A 17,857-nucleotide genomic window follows, 5' to 3' on the forward strand; every position below is an offset into this window, starting at 1 on the left:
ATGTTCCCCACCTCATTGGCTACTTAGCTAGTCTCAGCTTACACAGAAGTGTCTATCTGATAATCCAGTAGTACTTCGTATATCGAAGCACGCCAGCAAAACCTACTCATAGGCGCCCTCCGATGTGTTGCGGGGCAGCACATGACCATTGTTATTTCCTGCAGGAGAGGGACACGTTGTCGGGCAAAGTACTTAGGTACTTGGTGGTCGCAGGGGACGTGCCATAACGGCCCCCTGGTCACAGCTTGAATAGGGTGATCGTCTCCGCAGTATGTACATACAAAAAGCGACGCGCTCAGGCGATCATGGGCTGCAGCTTGTAGCTGGTCCGTGCGATTCAAGGTATACAAGAAGATACGGCATGTACATCCAAGCCTTAGCTCAAAAGCCCACGTATGCGATAAATAGCAACGTATACAAATTTGGACAACGCTTATGCATGGCATGAGACTGGCGCAGCCCACCTAGCCCCGCCAAGACACACGCCAGTAACCCAGTCGACCGTAGCCTAGATTTCTCCGTGCGGCAGTCAGTGCGTTGGATCCCGTTGATACAACTCGATGGTTGGTGGTTACGAGTGGGTCTGGTGGCTGCATGTAGCTTGGTGGACTGCACTCCGTACATAAGATGGTGCATTAGTGCGGCGAACTGACAATTTCGATGCACGTTGGAGGTCAGTGCATGGCGTCATCTGTTTTTTTTCCCACTCCTTTAAACGGAGTACCTCTCGGAGCACCGTTATCTCAGGGGCTATGGTAAGTATGGGGTTTTAGTCTCTTTTTTTTTGGTGAATGCGGAGGATCGCCTTCCTCTGCAACTTGGAAGAATACTCCGAGAAACGGAGCCTAGTTTCCATCCGGACTTGTGTTGTGCACCTTTATTTGCCGAAACGACGCTAAAAATAAGATAGAGGCAAAATAGAGAGAAAAAGATACCATTGTAATACACAAGGCCAATTTCGCGGTTTCAAGCTATGGCGTTTCTTCTTCTCGGCGGAAACTGCCTCCCACAAGTCACAGCTCTATAGTTCCACCCGGCCCCTTCGTATACAGCGGGCCTGAGAGCGGAACCAAGGTAGCTCCCGCCGTCTAGTCTACTCTAGTACACCCTAGTCGATCGTAAGAGAAAGGTCGCGCTAGATCATGAAATCTTTAAAAGCTCGGTTCTCCAATAAGCAACCAAGCATACCGCGAGAAGCGGTCGACGATCAGGCCATCCTAGCAAAAGACAAACGGGCCCAAGTACACTGCAAGTTGTCCGTGCAAAATCAAATCCCCCGAATATCGCTCGTGGGACTATGCACCGGCCCTGCAGCCCGTCATGAGACAACATTGCGCGATGCTACCAGAATCCCAACCATTTGATACGCCTTTTCCCAACCCCAAGCCTCAAATTTTCACCGTGGCGGGAGAGGCGCCCGCCGTCGCCGCGCTACTGCCGGACTGGAATCCACTCAGGAAACGAGACTGAGCGCAAGTCGGTGCACTCTACTCCTGATAACACACGAGAGCGAATCAAACTCAAACCACGCCATTATGTGCAACTGAGCCACGGCGCACTAATGACAAGCTGAGCTCCCCTAGTTGCCTTACTCCTGGCCCTGGCTCCGAGAAGTCTCCGATAGACGAGTTTGCTATGACTAGTACTAGTATGACATTAGTTAGTTAACTATGTCTCGGTGGCTGCGTAGAGTCAGCTTTCTATCTGGGCTGCTTGGGGGCTATTGTCGATTGACGGTTACAACCTGCCGATATCCCGTAGACGAGTTTCGCGCAGACAATAGTACTCAGTGTTATAGTATTGTGGCCACAGCCAGGGCCAAAGAGCAGGCCATTGGTGAGAGATATCCTATCTAACCTAACGAGAAGAGATCCCAGTGCTCACGGCCCCAATCTCCTACCCGCACAGGCACGCAGAAAGGGACAAGCCTCAGGAACCTGGGTTGGGTTAGAACAAGATCCAAGGTTATCATTATGAAAGCAAAATGACCTAGTATCGTGAATCCAGTTGCTCTAGACTTGTTCTATTATTATTGTTTGACTAATGGGCTTGTCCCAACTCCAACAGACTAATTATCTGGCACCGGCAACCCCCACTCAAGCTGATGCCGAGAGTCATTTCGGCGCATAGCAAGCACTAGTTGCCAACTGACTTCCTGAACAGCTAATGCAGATAGGGGGGCCTCCAGGTTCCAATCCCCTTGGAGACATGGGGTGCATATGTGGCCGAGTGGCTCTACTGCGGGGTGCGTCTTTTCTGCCCTCTTGTATCTGCAGTAGCTAGGGCTAGCCGCTGATGCTGCGACTACGTACGATTCTCACCTTCACAAGAAGTTCCCGAGGTCAATCACGAAAAGAGAGGAAGGGAGAGAAAGCCAGACCCCGCGCTCTTCCTAGCTTTCACAGCGTCAGCATTCGTGCCCCTCAAACGCTTATGCAGCAGCATTCCGCGTCACGAGGTAACGGAATAATCTGGAACATCCCTAAGGGGTCGAAAGGGACATCTATTTTTCACAAGAGCTGTAGCACGTCTTCATTCAACTTGTACGGCTCTCGCTTCCCCTCTTTTCGAGCTCGAACGAACGCTGTACTCCCCTCTTTCCCCGTACTCTTGTCAGCCACAACCGACCCAGGGCGTTCAGACCCCAGATTGTACGCCAGATGCATATTCTCCCCCGTTCCCCTCCTCTCCGATGCGCTGGGAGACTGGATGTTGGGTTGGGAAATATCTCTCCCCTCCTCCCATTCTGCCTATCCACACGGCTGCCTACCGTTTCATGCTTGCATCGTGCGCCGGGATCTCCGCGTTGAATGCCCTTCTGCAGATACTCACAAGAGCCCCCGGATGCTCTCAGTCACATAGCTGGCAGCTCGTACTAAACGCACATGATGCCTAAGGAACAGTCTGTAGTTCCGAAAGCTCCGGCCACGATAGATACTCAAGTTGCCATAGCCACTACCGGGCAGAGGGACTTCAAGTTCGAAAAGAAGGAGAAAAAAGGCAAAACATCGTAGCAGGGTTTAAAACAAATCTCACCATGCAAAAAACAAACACTTCTCTTCTCTTCCCCTCCCCCCCTCAGCATGCCCTCGGGGGTGTGTTGGTTGGCTCTGCGTAAAACTCACACCCACACTCAACCCATCGTGTAGACAAAGTCAATTCTTCGCCATCTATCGCTGTCTCAGACTCTTTGACGCTACATCTTTCCTCACCGCCGTGGCTCAGATCCCTCTTCACAGCGTCTTGCACTTGCACCGTGTCAAGCCACGTGCGCCACTGGCACTGAACTGCACAATCGACACGCCTAGGCAGAAAACTTTTGTAACTAACTAACAAACTTTGCTGGGTACTTTGTTTCCCTTTGGCCCCCTCATCTCCTCTTCTTCTGTGCCAGTGGTGGCAAAGGAAGAAGACAGCCAATATATCTCCTCGCGTCAATCTGAGGCCGGGACCCCTTCGAGTCCAGGCCGGGTACTCTGGTTGTCACTGGGAAGTATCCCTTCACCTTGTACAGATTTGTCTTGGTCGGTTGGAGGCTATGGCGCGAGGGACGTGTCTTGCATAACCGCCACCACAGATCAGCGGTAGATGTTGGGAAATCGTTAGATGGTCGTGTTCAATTTCAACTAGTGGCATGATGGAATATCCTAGATGATATTGATGTTTCAAATCATGATGGCAAACACCTAGCTCAATGAGGCGTAGTGATGATATTATGACATACTCGGCAGTGCAATTGAAGATACGCCGGTTGTATGCATTATATCAGGCTTGTTGATAATTAATCTTGAGGGATGGGTAGCATTGCCACAATGCGTCAGGTAAAACAGCAAAAATCCTTCGGCTGGCTTGCAGTACATCGATTGCAGATATAGACTAACTCATTGATAGAGTATAGAAGAAGAGATCTTGGATGAATATATGCCACCTAAAGCTAAAAATATGAATTTGCCTCTGCTGGAACATGAATCAGATCTTTCACGGCAACGGTGTTAGTGTTTCCATGACTCCATGAGTGATAAGCTTCCGCAACGCAACATAATAAGAGTTATGCTTCACCAGTCTTTCCCTGCGTTTTTAAGACAGAGGTTACTTGATCGAATCCATATATGTTTCCTCAATAGAGCACTTTTTCCTGACTCTCAAGAGGAAAACTGAGTTTCAAGAAATCAATACCGTCTCATGCCATCACGTGTGGGTATAAGCTGCCGAAGACAACAATCGATGTTCAAAAACACATCAATGCCGCAGATCGCTTGAACCATAGGTATCTGTTATTGACGATGCTCGGAGCTGAACCTCCACTGCTTTCAGGTGGAATGATTTAGGACAGTCGCGGGTTGAGTAGGAATATGCCTGTCGAGTCGCACACGTTTTGTGCCCAGGTAAGCGGCCCTGCGAATTCACAGCTAGCAAACGATCAGAATCATCAGCGTGACTGCATGAATGATGATAGGAGTTGCGCAAATGATATGGTAAGATGGCAGATTCTGAATTATACGAGTAGTCTCGTGGTCAAGATCAAGGTGAGCCGAACTCGTGGCACTTGGGTGCCCAACCCCGCGGATCTGCCACAGAAATCGGTTCTTTAAAAATATCACAGAGTCAATATTGTCGGAGATCTGGAAATGTGATCCAAATCGTTCACGTGCGGCATGGGTTCACATCGTGGGGTAGACTTGTAGCCCCGAGGACCAAAGAGATCGTGAAGCTTGGTGGGACAATGCAACCGCATTGCACTGCCGGCATAGCCATGAGCCGCAAGTAAAAAATTCCCAAGCAGGCAGCTGAGTAAGATAGTGAGAGGAGTGAGAGGAAAGAATCGTGAAGTGTAGTGTAAAGAGTAAAGTGGAATAATGTGGGAGGCTCGACTAAATTGATGCGGAGGATAAGCTTGGTGGAACCCATCGAACTTGCCCACCCGCACATCCCACTCTCCGAGCCTTGGTTGTGACCACCTTCGTTCCTTGGCTCTTCTCTCTATTTACAAGTTCCCCCCAACAACACACCCACTCATCACCAGATACGGCCCTGGTGGCTTCTTTCTGATGTCTCAAGTCCGAAGCCCTGGCTTGGCCGACCTTGAGAAAGAGCTGGGCTGCTCGGTAGGTGCTATTGTGCAATGTGCTCATTCCAGAAGCATTCCATTCCTCTTTGCCTCCCACTCTCTCTACCCCTTGCCTGCGACCTCTGCTAATCTAGACCCTTGTTGATAGATCTGCACCGAACTTCTCTACCAGCCCCTCACCCTCCTCGATTGTTTGCATACCTTCTGCGGTTCCTGCTTGAAGGAATGGTTCTCTGCGCAAGGCTCACGCCGCCATCCCTCACCCCGATTTACATGCCCATCATGTCGAGCCGAGGTACGGGGCACTCGCCCTAATGCTACTGTCACCACTTTATTGGACATGGTGCTTCTGGCTCAGCCCGACCAAGCAAGATCAGCGGAAGAGAAGGAGGAGATCGCACAAAGATATAAGCACGGGGACTCGGTCTTCCCTCCACCACGCGAGGACAACGAAAGCGAAGGCGATGAGGATGATAGACGGGTATTGGAAGAGGTCCGCGAATTAAGTCTTCGAGAAAATCGGGCGCAGGCGCGGCGCGAAGCCCGCCGGACAGGACATGGAGAGGATGGTCGCTCGAGACGGCGGCGTGAGGAAGACCCAGAGCGGCTGCGACGCCCGTCACGAAACTCAGATGCAGAGCGCACAAGGCGGATCGAGCACCAATCTAGTTTGCGCTCACTCTTGAGCCTCTCATCGGAAGCCGAGAACATGGAAGAGGAAATCATGCGGCAGATCATAGAAGAAGGCTTGCTGGATGACATCAACCTAGACAATCTCGGCCCTTCACAGGAGGAGGAACTTAGCGAACGCATTGCGGATGCATATCGCCGGAGGCATATGCAACAACCGCGTCCCCGCCCGGAGCAAAGAAGAAGACAGTCGCCCGATGAGAGTGGCCATACTCGCCCGCGATCTCTGTCTGCAAGGGAATCCAACGAAGTGGCTACGACAACTCGAGACAATAATGACCGGCGACCACCTATATCAAGACCTCATCTACTCGACTCAAACACATCCCGCCCTACTGGAGGACATCGGCGACGAAATTCTGAACAAGGTAGAACACAACGGGCTACTTCACCCATTCGCGTCAACCAGGCATCGACCTCCGACGACACTCTACGGCCTGCAGTTCGGTCTTCCAGCGATATGACCTCCGAGCGTACGCGCGGGGCTTTGGGCCATTCAATAGCAGAGTCGTCTAGCAGAACCCGACGGGCAACAGATTCTGACAACAACATTTCGGAGACATGGATGGGCGGAGGGCGAGAAAGGGCCTCGTCCAGAAATGTCACCAGTCAATCTGCATCCGATTCCCCTTCCTCGGTCCATTCACCCTCCAATTTATCACACAGCTCCACTCCGACTGAGCGCTCGGCCCCAATGCTATCCTCGCCACTTGTACCACCCCGGAGTGAAAGACGACCTAGAACATCTCGAACACAGTATCCCGAGCCGTCGATCTCGTGTGACGCATGTAGTAGGCCGGATATTCAGTATGAGCTACATAAAAGATGCCCGACGTGCAAAAACGGCAGCTACCACCTCTGTCTTCGATGTTATCGTTCCAGCCGGGGCTGTCTTCAATGGAACGGCTTCCAAAAAAGTGCGCAGGCGGCCTTTGAACGGATGCTTGCATCATCAAACAACCGACCAGCCCCGGCCTCTGATGCGGGCCACCTTCTCGTTTCCCAAAAATACGAAAAGCCTCGAGAATCGTTCCAAGTGGTGACAAACGGAGACAGAATTTTGACGAACGATAACCCTGCGCGACGTTTGCAAGCTGGGCTATTCTGCGACATATGTTCCTCCTCGGCAAACGAATGTTTCTGGAAGTGTAGTCAATGCAACGAAGGAGACTGGGGCTTTTGCAATCATTGTGTGAATCAAGGCCGGTGCTGCACAGATCCCCTGTTACCCATTCGGCGGGTTTCCGGAAGCCCAGACTCATCTACCACGACGAGTTCGACCGAAGTGGCGACCTCGACATCACCAACCTCACTTGCAGAGAGCTTCAAAATCCTGTCATTCTCCACCAACTGCGACATCTGCACCTACCCGATTCCGGCCTCGGTGACGCGTTTTCATTGCTCACAGTGCAATGATGGAGACTATGATGTCTGCACAAACTGTTATCGCAAACTCGTCATGACCTCGAAGATTACCAAAGACAATGGATACAATGGGTGGCGTCTTTGCCTAAAGGGTCATCGGATGATCATCGTAGGATTCGAGGATGGGCAAGATGGACAAAGACGAAAGATTGTCCAAGACCTGGTTGGAGGACACGCTTTAAAGGAGGAACATATGAATCGCTGGCCTGCGTCATCTCCTATTACCAGCGGACCTAATGCATCCCCGGAACTTGGCAGTGGCCATTGGAGCTGGAAGGAATCTCAAGGCCAAGAACGTCGCAAGAAAGCTTCACGTGTGCGAAGCCCCGTCTCCCAAAACGGCAGCTATACATATTCTCATTCAGATACCGCGGGTCAAACCAACGGTACGCCTACATCGCAGTACGCTCCTCCTCTCCGTCGTTTCCCTCCGGATGGAGGGGTCGGTCTCGTCGTTTATGCTATGTGGTCTTGTTATCCCGAAGAAGGGATTGATGATGAATTGGTGTTCCCGCGTGGTGCTCATATAAAGGAGGTAGAGAACATCAATGATGACTGGTTTTGGGGATGTTATGCTGGCCGAACGGGACTGTTTCCTGGCTCAATGGTTACTGTGGTCGGGGAGATTAAATGAGCATTGGCATCGACTTGGAGGGGTGTTTTCTTGCACTTTTTATGCCATTGCATGATGTTATTATTATTATGACGATGATGATTATGATACGCATGATTGCATGTACATCGATTGGAACGTAATTGATTGAACCAAGGAACTTTTTCTACGCTCTTTCTTGGAATATGGTATCCAGACATGACAATGTGGACTTGTCATCCACTCGACATTTCATTTCATGAGGGGCGTAGATCCATAAACTCATGCCAAAGGGGAAATAGAAAACTGGTATCTGATAAAGTACACGCAAAGTGAAGACCAAATGGCAACAACAATGAAAGCTGAATGAGGAAGACGATGAAAACTTTGAGAAAATCCAAAAAAAAATGGAAATGGAAATGTCATGATAACCCTGCACGCCTTTGGACTCTTACTCCAAAAGAGCAACCATCAAGCGCCCGTAATCACCGGATGTCTCCCCACGTACACGGTCAATCAGGTTTTTACCAAAGCGATGGCGATAGGCAGCCTTGACACGTTCCTTATGATTCCTGTTCCAATGAACCCGAACCAGACGAACAACAAGTTTTTCATCCTTAGTCCCCATGCCCGCCATGCACTCCTCAAGCAGAATAGCATCCCGCATAGCAGGATCCGTCGCCGTACGAAGCATATGCAAGAAAGCATCCTCCATATGACCCGAAAACTCCTTCTCGAGATGTTTCTCCAGCGAAACATTATACCGGCGATGGAATCCCTGATCAATAGCCCTGAGCTCCGCGTCCGACGAGCGGGCCAGAATCCCCGAAACTTCGGCGATGTTATTAACCATCCGGCCGGCGGTAGATCCGTGCAGCGTGCGCACTTCATCCTCGACAGCTTGCGGGTTGATGGGGACGGACTCCTCGCGACGATCGGCGCGGATAACAGCCTTGAAAAGGTCGGCCGTTTTGAAGGAGAGATCGCCGGCGACGTCGTCGCTCAGTTTGCGACGGTACTTGCGCTCGTAGCCTGTCTTGATGGCGTTGAGATCGGCGTTCGATCGACCCAGGACGATATCGTTTAGCATCCATTCCTTGGTGCCCATTCCGTCGATTGCTTCGTGGGCGCAGACTACGTCGTGCGCGAGCGGTCCTTCGATCACAGCTAGGAGGCCTTGCTCGAGATATCCGCCCGTCTCGGACTTGACGTCCTTGTACAGGTCGCGGCCGATGTGGGTGGTGTATGTGGCGCGCACGGCGGCCATTTGGAGCGGGTCTAGCGGGGCCAGGACGGAGATCAGGGCTTTCTCGTCGGTACCGAAGCCTTTCATTGCTTTGCGGAGGATGTCACATTGTTGGCGGAAGTCTCCTGGTGCTGTTTGACCGGGCGTATAGCCTAGTGATGGCATGGCTGGGGGTCCCATTGGGGCACCGTAGGGTGCGCCATGAGGTGCACCATGGGGAGCACCCTGGGGAGCACCATGGGGAGCACCGAATGCGCCTGGAGGAGGGGCGCCATAGCCGGGACCTCTGGGGGGCCCGGGGGGAGGGGCATAGCCGTGTTGTGGCTGGCCGTAGGGTTGTTGACCAGGTGGGGGGAGCTTGTCCGTACGGTGGCTGCGGTGATGGAGCGTGATAGCCTGCTGGGGGTTGAGGGGAGGGAGCACCGTAGTGACCCTGTCCATGCGGAGGCTGTGGGGGGGAGGCTGACCGTAGCCTTGCTGAGGAGGATAGTGGCCTTGTTGGTGTGGAGGAGGAGCACCGGGAGGAGCACCGTAGGGTTGTTGAGGGTAGGGAGGTTGCTGGGGATAGCCCTGGGGAGGATGACCCTGCTGAGGAGGGTATGCGCCGTATGGAGGCTCTGCTGCAGGTTAGGATAACTACTAGTAGTTCTTGAGATGATGCAGGATTCACTCACGGTTTGGAGGGGGGTATTGTTGATAAGACATGACGGGAGGTAGGGGATATAGGGAAGAGGGAAGAGGGAAGAGGGTAGAGGTAGAGGTAGAGGTAGAGGTAGAGAAAGCTTGACAGATCTAGAAGAAGATCCGGGTCAGGTCAGACTTATAACCTGGAATGGTTCCTGTGTCCCTCGAGTTCTCAGTTCTCTCGTTCTCTGGTTCGCAGTGTGGCGCAGTATCGAAAGGTGGGGGTGCGCAGCCCTGCTGGGCTCGTGTTAGCGCCTGTTCATCCATCAGATTGACGTGTGCCAATGTTCACTCATTCGCCCTAAGCCACAGGAGGGGGAATGCTGCCTGTTCCCAGAGGATTGGTGGCGCAAAGTCTAGACTGGATGAGTGGTAGTGGTAGTGGTAGTGGTAGTGGTAGTGGTAGTAGTTGGTCATTAGTAACCAGTACTACTCCTCCAGTCACCAGTATTCTAGGCTGTGCAACAAGGCTGAAATTAATAAATCACGAACAGTGGAGATGCGATTACTCGTACCGGGTATCATGAATAGAATATTAATGGAATATTAATAGAAGCACCTTAATTCCACTCCAGGGCATCTTGCCTGGAACCATGGACCATGGTTGGCGACATTCGCTCAGCTGCCATGCGATTTGCATCCGTGGATGATGATGAGGCTATCGTGATCTGATCATATATACTAGTAACTTGAACTTGAATATATGCAGTAAACTCCCAAACGCTCCTACTATCAAAGGTGTAGTAGCACTTGAACCTGGAACTTTCCAAGAAACCTCCTATTCCCCCTACTCGATAGCCAAGCACCAGACCAAATAGTTCCATCCTTGTTTGCGCCTTCCTAAACCTTGGAACACCTAGGCAATCAATCTTTTCTGATCAAACCTATCTTACTCAACTTGAACTTCTCCCGATGACGTTTCCCCGCAATTCCGATCTTTCCCAACCCCGTTTCGGCTATGACTACCAAACAAAGGGCATGATCTCCAACTACTCCAGCGATCATCATTTTCTTCGCTAACGAGACGGATCTCGCCGAGTTCCAATTCAAGACTGCAAGATGATCGTCGACAGGAGAAATATAAAATGATGGCATATCAATATCCAGAACGCCCGTCCTTGCCTAGATTCTTCTTCCAAGTGTTTTCATCAACACCTCTAACTCCGATTCATCAAATTCAAATTTAAGTTCAAGTTCAAGTTCCAAAAATGGGACCTTGTTCGTACCTAGCGGCCTTGCTATTCACTGGCTATGCAGGTGCAAATCTTGTCTACAAATCAAGACCCGACCTCGCCGCACCGGTGTTAAATATTACCATCCCAGCAACAAACGAAACGGCCGATGGGCTAATATTCTACACACCTGAGAGCATCTACGCGGATAATACCGGCCACGGGCCCGCACAGTCTGGGCCGTATATTTTCACCGACAAGGGTGATTTAGTATGGACCGGCTTTGGCTATGTCGGACCTCGAAGCGAAAACTTCCTTGTCCAGAACTATAGAGGACAACAGGTCCTGACGATATTTGAAGGCTCTCACAATTCACCGATGGGCCATGGACATGGCCACACCAGCATCTTCGATAATAAGTATCGGCTTTTGAAGCAAATTAAGGGTGGTGGACACAAACTCGCCGATCAGCATGAGTTTCTCATTTTCAATAACCATTCCGCTGTCTTCACTGTTTATGATCCCGAGATCGCCGATCTCTCTCCTTATGGAGCGAAATCGGATTCCCAGCAATGGATTCTTGATAATAAAATACAGAAGGTGGATACTGATACAAATCGTGTCCTCTGGGAATGGAGCTCTCTCGAACATATCGACCCAGCAGGAACCAACCTGACCCTGGAAAGCGGAAATGCCGGTACCGGCGTGAACTCGAGCCAGGCCTGGCATTACTTTTACATGAATGCATTTGACATAGACGTGGCAAACAACAAATATCTTCTCTCTGCCCGAAGTATGTGCACGATCTTCAAGATGGACGGTGACACGGGAAAGATCATCTGGCAACTTGGAGGGCCGAATTCGAATTTCTCTCTGGGAGAGGGAGTGGACTTTTGCTGGCAGCATGATACCAGGATGCATCAGAAATATCTCGAGCATGAGACGAAAGGATCCAAGGAAATTATTTCTTTCTTTGATAACTCTGCCCATGAAAATCTCGCCGGTGGACCGGATCTACAAACCCGCGCGTATAGTGCCGGAAAGGTTGTCGAGCTGGATACTGAAAACTGGACCTCGAAGCTCATTTCTGAGTTCCGAGCACCGGGGGGATCTCTCTGTTCGATCGCAGGGGAATTTGCAGCTGCTTCCGAATGGAAATGCGTTCATTAATTGGGGGTATGACGGGGCCATGTCAGAACATAAGCCTGATGGCACAACAATATTCTTTTCCGGAATGGACTCTGGGAAGCTTGGTCCCGGATCAGAAAATTACCGTGCGTTCAAGTTTGACTGGCATGCTTTGCCATATGAGGAACCGGCCTTGGTCGCATTCAAGGAGTCGAATGGTACAGCTTTATATGTTAGTTGGAACGGAGACACAGAAAGTAAGATGTGGAAGTTCTTCGGGGAAGATGAAAGGGGACAGAAAATGCTACTGGGTCAAGCGAAGAGGACCGGGTTCGAGACCGGCTTTCGCACTTCTCACACACCTATCCGCGTGGTAGCCGAGGCTTTTGATGTCCGAGGTCACCGATTGGTGTCCTCTTCGGTCGTTAAAACAAGGGATTACAAGCTACGACTTGAATATTCTTGAGGCTCGAATGCTCAAGACATCCCTGCAGTTTGCGAGCGGAAGCTCTGTGCAATATTTAAAGAAATTCATCCATTAAGTCCGGCTTATGAATCGGGTATCACAGAAAGCCAGCAAGATTACCTAGTGGGTAGAACCTTGAAAACTGCCGCAAATGCAAATTATTCAACGATATACACGAAATATCTCGCAGGAATCATTAACTCAAACGGCCCCAGTGCCAGCCGGGATATAAATTCCGCGCAAGAGACCGCGAGGTCAATGCAAATCTGAAGTCGTAAAGCTTGCCTCTCCATAATGTATCAAACACCAACAGGAAATGAGGGCAGAGTAAAGGACCGAAAGTCTTGCACAGGGATAAAAAGTGAATGGAAGAAGGCAAGAAAAGAAAAGAAAAAAAAAGAAGGAAATATAATGCTGTCGCAAGGGTATTGGATATATCATGCAAATCATATAGAAATCATGCTTCGTAATGTAATCATGTAGGTCGGCGTGGAGCACTGTTAAACGCTTGCTGTGCGACGCTTAACCTCACTCGGCTTCTGTGCATATGCAATGAGCATGCGGAATCCAGTGCCTCGCTTTTGACACTCGCGGAGCGTCTTGCGATCATTCCACATGCTGGGGTCGTTGTCGCCCGTATTGGGGAGAACCGGGTCTTCGTAGCATTTGGTATACCACCAACGACCAACACGAGCCACAATCTTGGCAATGGACTCATCATTCGCAGCAGAAGGAGAAGGGTCTGAGAGTAGGTCTCCCAGAGAGATATTATCATCTGAGGGGGAAGATTTGGATGCTGTCCGTGTGCTCTGGCTTCCTGTCGCCGTGGAAACAGAAGTAGAAGTATTAGGAAAGGAGAATCCGGTTGATTGGGTACCGGCTGATGCAGAAAAAGACCGACCCGAGGAAGATGTCGTTGAGTCGGAAGATCGAACAACCATTCCCGCGACTGGAATACGAACCATGCATCGGCGAAGGTTGTCAAATCCTTGAGTGCCAATTAGTCGCTGGACGCTATCGCTTGCCGGGCTGAGGCTGATTGTTGAGTTGGCAAGACATGTCATTTCTTTCAATCGTCGAACGGCTTTGCGGGTGCGAACACCCATATTCACCATGTCTCGGTCTAGCACACTCATTTCGAGGTAGCCACCGGAACGAAGAACTCGCCTGCACTCTTGAAGCATATTGCTTTGCACCGCCTCGGATGTTGCTGCGGGGAATCGTAAAACTGTAACTGCAAAGTAGTCCTTCGGAAATGGAAGAGGGTTCTGTAGCCCGGCATGATAGACTGTGTGGTGATTTGTCGGAGGTTGCCAGGCAGCAGGGTGAGATATCGCTGTGGAAACTGGTCGGCCGCTTAGACTGTATACTTCTGCATCTGGATAGGTCAAGGAGCAGTAAAATGACCAGTCATCATTCCCAAGGCCGTCAATCACAAGGATTCTCCCATGAGTTCCAGACTTAACATGGTTGTGTGCTGGACTGAAGAGAACACGACCAAATGATAGCCAACGGCTAGTCATTAGGGAGGCAGATCGCATATTGGTACGGGTCACAGCATCCCAGTCACGCTCGGAGGGCTCGTAAACAGTTCTGCGTCCATCCGGCTTTGGCTTCGTTGGAGGAACCGCCGCCAGGGAGTGCAAGAATGATGATTGCTGATGCTGGACATGGTCTGAAAATTCCAATTTGGGATTCCGAGGACTGCCGAGACTTTCTTCACGGTCTCCGTAGCTAGCAATAAGATCGCTGTAGGATGGTTGGGTTGAAGGGGCCATTGGTGAATACAAAGCAGAGACAATTCGTGAGCGGCGAAGGTGAACCGAATCACCGCTGTCCCTATTCGACTCCTCGCCTCTTGGCACAGGTGGTGGCTGAAGCGAGTTAGGGTTCTTTAAGCCATCCTGAAGGGCGATGCTTGCCATTGTTGCTTTCTGGAATCTAGATTCATCCTCGGGTTTGGCAGACTCATCAGGCTTAGGATCTTCTGGAGAGAAGTGATCTATAAGGTCATCGTACTCGTTCCACACCTCATCTTGGGTCGGCGCAGTGGCTGCACCGGGAACAACAGCAGTGACAGCAGCTAGTGCCCCGGAACTGCTTGATGAAACAGAGCCTTTGTGTGGAGGCGAGAAGTGTAGAAACTCACTAGCTGAGTAAGGGCCAGCAAGGAAGTCCAAGGCGCTTATTTGCTCGGGTGCGCTAAACACTGGGTTGTAGCCATATCCCCAGTCGAAAGGCTTGCTTGACGACACGTTGGGAGAAGATTGATCAAGTCGATGATATTCATTTTGACTTTCCACTACCGGGGCCGGGATAGAGAGCGACTCCGCAACACTGAAAGGTCGAGAAAATGACTGCATATCCTGTCTCAGTTGCCTATCACGCCTTGAGACAACCTTTGGAATGCGGCCCACTGAGGCAAGTCTTCTTGGCCGGCGGTCTTCGGGACTACCCTCAGGTTCAGGACCCATGATATTGCGATTGAACATGGCAGTCTTCGGAGAAGGTTTGTCACTATCGAATTCACCATGCATCTTGGGCGGAGAGCGGAGTAGAATTGATGGCTGTCTTTTCTTGATATTCAGACCAGCAGGAACTTCCACTGGCGCGACGGGGACTTCTTCTTCCGTAGGTGGTGAATGCTCAATGTTGCTGATAATTCGTTCAAGCTCGTCGGAATCTTCGTCAACAATTGCGTAGTGGGCAACGGGTCGGGTATTTAGAACAGGAGAGATAGCAGCATGAAGCTGGGCCGCGTGGGCAGCTCGCGCAGGTACAGGGACAGTTTGGGAAGAGCCTTTGACATCGTTGCCACGGCTTCTGTGGAATGGGTTCCAACGTGAGGATTTTGATTTCTTTACCAGCTGTTCTTCCGGCTTTGTAGGCTCCTGCTTGGTGGAGACATTCGGGGCTTGTTTTGTTGCTAAAGCTGTGTCATGGCTCGAGAGAGACGTGGTACCGGGACTGGATGCCAGCATACTCATTTTGTCTTTGGGAACCGGCATCCGTGACCTCTGAACCTGGGGATTGACAAGGGCTAGTTTCTTTACCGGGCTCTTGCTTCTAGTCTGTCCAAGACTCGCAACAGATTCGTTGGGCGTATTTGTTTCCCCGAAAGTACCCGTAGAAGTAGCCAATGACTCAATAGATTGCACAGTTGAAGATGTAAGTGGTGTCGGATGAGGAAGGTTTGAAGAGGTCACGCTCATGCTGCTGATGCTCTGCTCACTTTGAGTCCTTGAAAGAGTTCCCCCATCCATACCTCCGCCGGTAATGACGACCGGTTCAAGTCGGCTCGAGAAGAAGTCATCCAGCTCAAGGTCGGGTCGACTAGACATACTTCCTTTACTGCTGGCTACTGAACGAGAAACGCTCCTTGTTGTGCTCGTTGATCTCGTTCTCGTGCCAGTGCTGCCGCTGGCACTCGCTTTGCGGCCCCGCTGAGAATATTTCCCATATCCCTCATGGCCAGTCCCTGCAGCCGGTCCCTTGCGAGCCGTACGAGCTTGGTCGATCGATGAATCATCTAGGTCTGGTTTTGACTTCTTAGAGAAAATACCAAAGCGTTTGGGAGAAGCAACCACTGATCTTGTCTCGGATTTTTTCTCTAGGCGGCTCTTTGGTGAGTGTTCGAGGTGATTTTCGGGCCATTACAGGAGAGCCTGCTTCCCGTGATGGAATCCGTGATAGATCCTTAGACCGCAAAGAGTCTGTTGAAGTGGCAGCAGAGTGATTTGGAATGGGAGTGGTGCTTTTCTGTCCCTGCATCCGTATTCTTTCAGCCGATTCGCGACGTGTATGACCCGTCGATCTGAGATATGGTAGATTGCTTTTTATCACGGGCGAAGTTTCACGATCTAGACGCGGTATACCATCTCTACTAGGTCGCGGTGGAGTCTTTGGCACACTTGGCTCTGGACTCGAAATGACAGCTCTCGGATGATGGGAATTGAAAAGTTCCAGCTCAGCTTCTTCAACTTCTTTCTTGGCCTTTTCGACATCAATTTCAACATCCTTTGATGGGCTGAACTTCGTTGATGATTTCCTTGGAGGCGGGCTATGTGGCGGACCTCTTAAGATAGCAACAGCGGGTCTACTCAGCTGTTTGGGAGTATTGATAGCTGGTCTTGTGCCGGCAGTCAATGATGCAGGCAGCTTGGGTGTCGTCTTTCTCTGCGGTTTCAGGTCTGCGTGCTCAACTGTTGCACTCTGTGGACTTGTTGTTGTGGCTGGAGGCGAAAATACAGGCAATCTGGTTTGTGATGTGCTTGGCTGTCTCAAACGGCCAACTTTGGTCGAATGCACAATGCCTGGAGAGTATGAGGACAGCGAGGTTGGCGTCGAGCCGCGACTCCACATGCCAGGAGATTCCGAATATCGGGTCGAAGGAGTACTCGCAGAGGGAATGAGGGGAGTTGTTGAGGGTAGTAGGGGCTCATTGGGGACTGCTGTACGAAGACTTGCCAATTCGACCGGGCCATGTGTTGTTGGTGTATCCATCACATAATGATCTCTTTCATTGGCTGAGGTTTGTGCAGGTTTGTGTGGCTCAATTGATTGCGAGATAGAAAACGTTTGAGGTTTGGCGTCTTTCATTTCCACAGAGCGAAAAGTTTGGGGTATGAGTAGGCTCAGCTTTTGGGACTGCTGCTCAACATGTTTTCCTATTGTTGGTGCTTTTCTCCGAAGCACGTTGCGAGGTCGTTTTGGAGGGGAGGCTTGGTATGTAGGTACAAATGCAGATGGACTGGTGATATCGGGTGTAGATATAGACGAGGGTATCGATTGTGTTGAGAACTGAGGCGATATCGATGATGCAGGGGACGTTGATGATTGTGGTTCACCAGTACTAGGGCGTGGGAGCATCGACAGGCGCTTGGTACGGGTTGCTGGCTGTAGCGTTGACGTTGATAAAGCTGGCACTTGGCCAATTCCTTCTGCCGCAGATACAGACGATGCCCTATTACTTCGAGGTGTGAATTTGAGAGGTCGTGCTATTTGAGATCGAGGGATTTGAGGAGCGTATGTCATTCTAGAGGTGGTGGTACCTCGATGTGATATGTCTGCAGGCTGAGCATATTGATTATTCGACGGCATGCGACGGTCGCCATTATTGTACGACGACATGGTGCGACGTTGACAGAAGTTGGAGACTCCAATTTTGAGACAATATGTCTGCTAATGAGGACATGTGCATCGAAATCGTAATCATCACGGGCGTAAGCAATGTGGCAAGGGAAATTCACTAAGCGCCAGAGTTTGAATAAGTATGGAGAAAATATTCAGAGGTAGATGGCAAAAGAGCGTACAATCTTCTACCACATCAATCTCCACAGGTAGGGCTTTAAACCACTTGCCAGCGAGAATTGATTAATAGATAGAG

At 50.7% G+C, this 17,857-nt stretch overlaps 5 protein-coding genes across 5 annotated transcripts; 3 read left to right on the plus strand and 2 right to left on the minus strand.

Annotated features, from left to right (window-relative positions):
- Positions 1–4,352: 4,352 nt before the first annotated feature.
- N7509_010616 (SH3 domain protein) lies at positions 4,353–7,817 on the plus strand (the record flags this gene model as incomplete). Its single annotated transcript, XM_056635253.1, has 2 exons — positions 4,353–4,385; positions 5,217–7,817. 2 exons carry the CDS (start codon positions 4,353–4,355, stop codon positions 7,815–7,817), a joined length of 2,634 nt encoding a protein of 877 aa, XP_056485873.1.
- Positions 7,818–8,226: 409 nt separating this feature from the next.
- N7509_010617 (annexin) lies at positions 8,227–9,726 on the minus strand (the record flags this gene model as incomplete). Its single annotated transcript, XM_056635254.1, has 2 exons — positions 8,227–9,638; positions 9,696–9,726. The coding sequence occupies 2 exons, from the start codon at positions 9,724–9,726 to the stop codon at positions 8,227–8,229; spliced, it is 1,443 nt and encodes a 480-aa protein (XP_056485874.1).
- Positions 9,727–10,913: 1,187 nt separating this feature from the next.
- N7509_010618 (uncharacterized protein) lies at positions 10,914–12,047 on the plus strand (the record flags this gene model as incomplete). Its single annotated transcript, XM_056635255.1, has 1 exon — positions 10,914–12,047. One exon carries the CDS (start codon positions 10,914–10,916, stop codon positions 12,045–12,047), a length of 1,134 nt encoding a protein of 377 aa, XP_056485875.1.
- Positions 12,048–12,111: 64 nt separating this feature from the next.
- Positions 12,112–12,471, plus strand: N7509_010619 (uncharacterized protein; the record flags this gene model as incomplete). The annotated part of the gene is made up of 1 exon (XM_056635256.1): positions 12,112–12,471. One exon carries the CDS (start codon positions 12,112–12,114, stop codon positions 12,469–12,471), a length of 360 nt encoding a protein of 119 aa, XP_056485876.1.
- Positions 12,472–12,971: 500 nt separating this feature from the next.
- Positions 12,972–17,601, minus strand: N7509_010620 (uncharacterized protein; the record flags this gene model as incomplete). Its single annotated transcript, XM_056635257.1, has 2 exons — positions 12,972–16,091; positions 16,129–17,601. 2 exons carry the CDS (start codon positions 17,599–17,601, stop codon positions 12,972–12,974), a joined length of 4,593 nt encoding a protein of 1,530 aa, XP_056485877.1.
- Between the last annotated feature and the right edge of the window lie 256 nt (positions 17,602–17,857).

Source organism: Penicillium cosmopolitanum (assembly GCF_028827165.1).
Source record: "Penicillium cosmopolitanum strain IBT 29677 chromosome Unknown utg000009l:1.0-9042332.0:1.0-9050551.0, whole genome shotgun sequence".
Lineage (NCBI taxonomy): Eukaryota > Fungi > Ascomycota > Eurotiomycetes > Eurotiales > Aspergillaceae > Penicillium > Penicillium cosmopolitanum.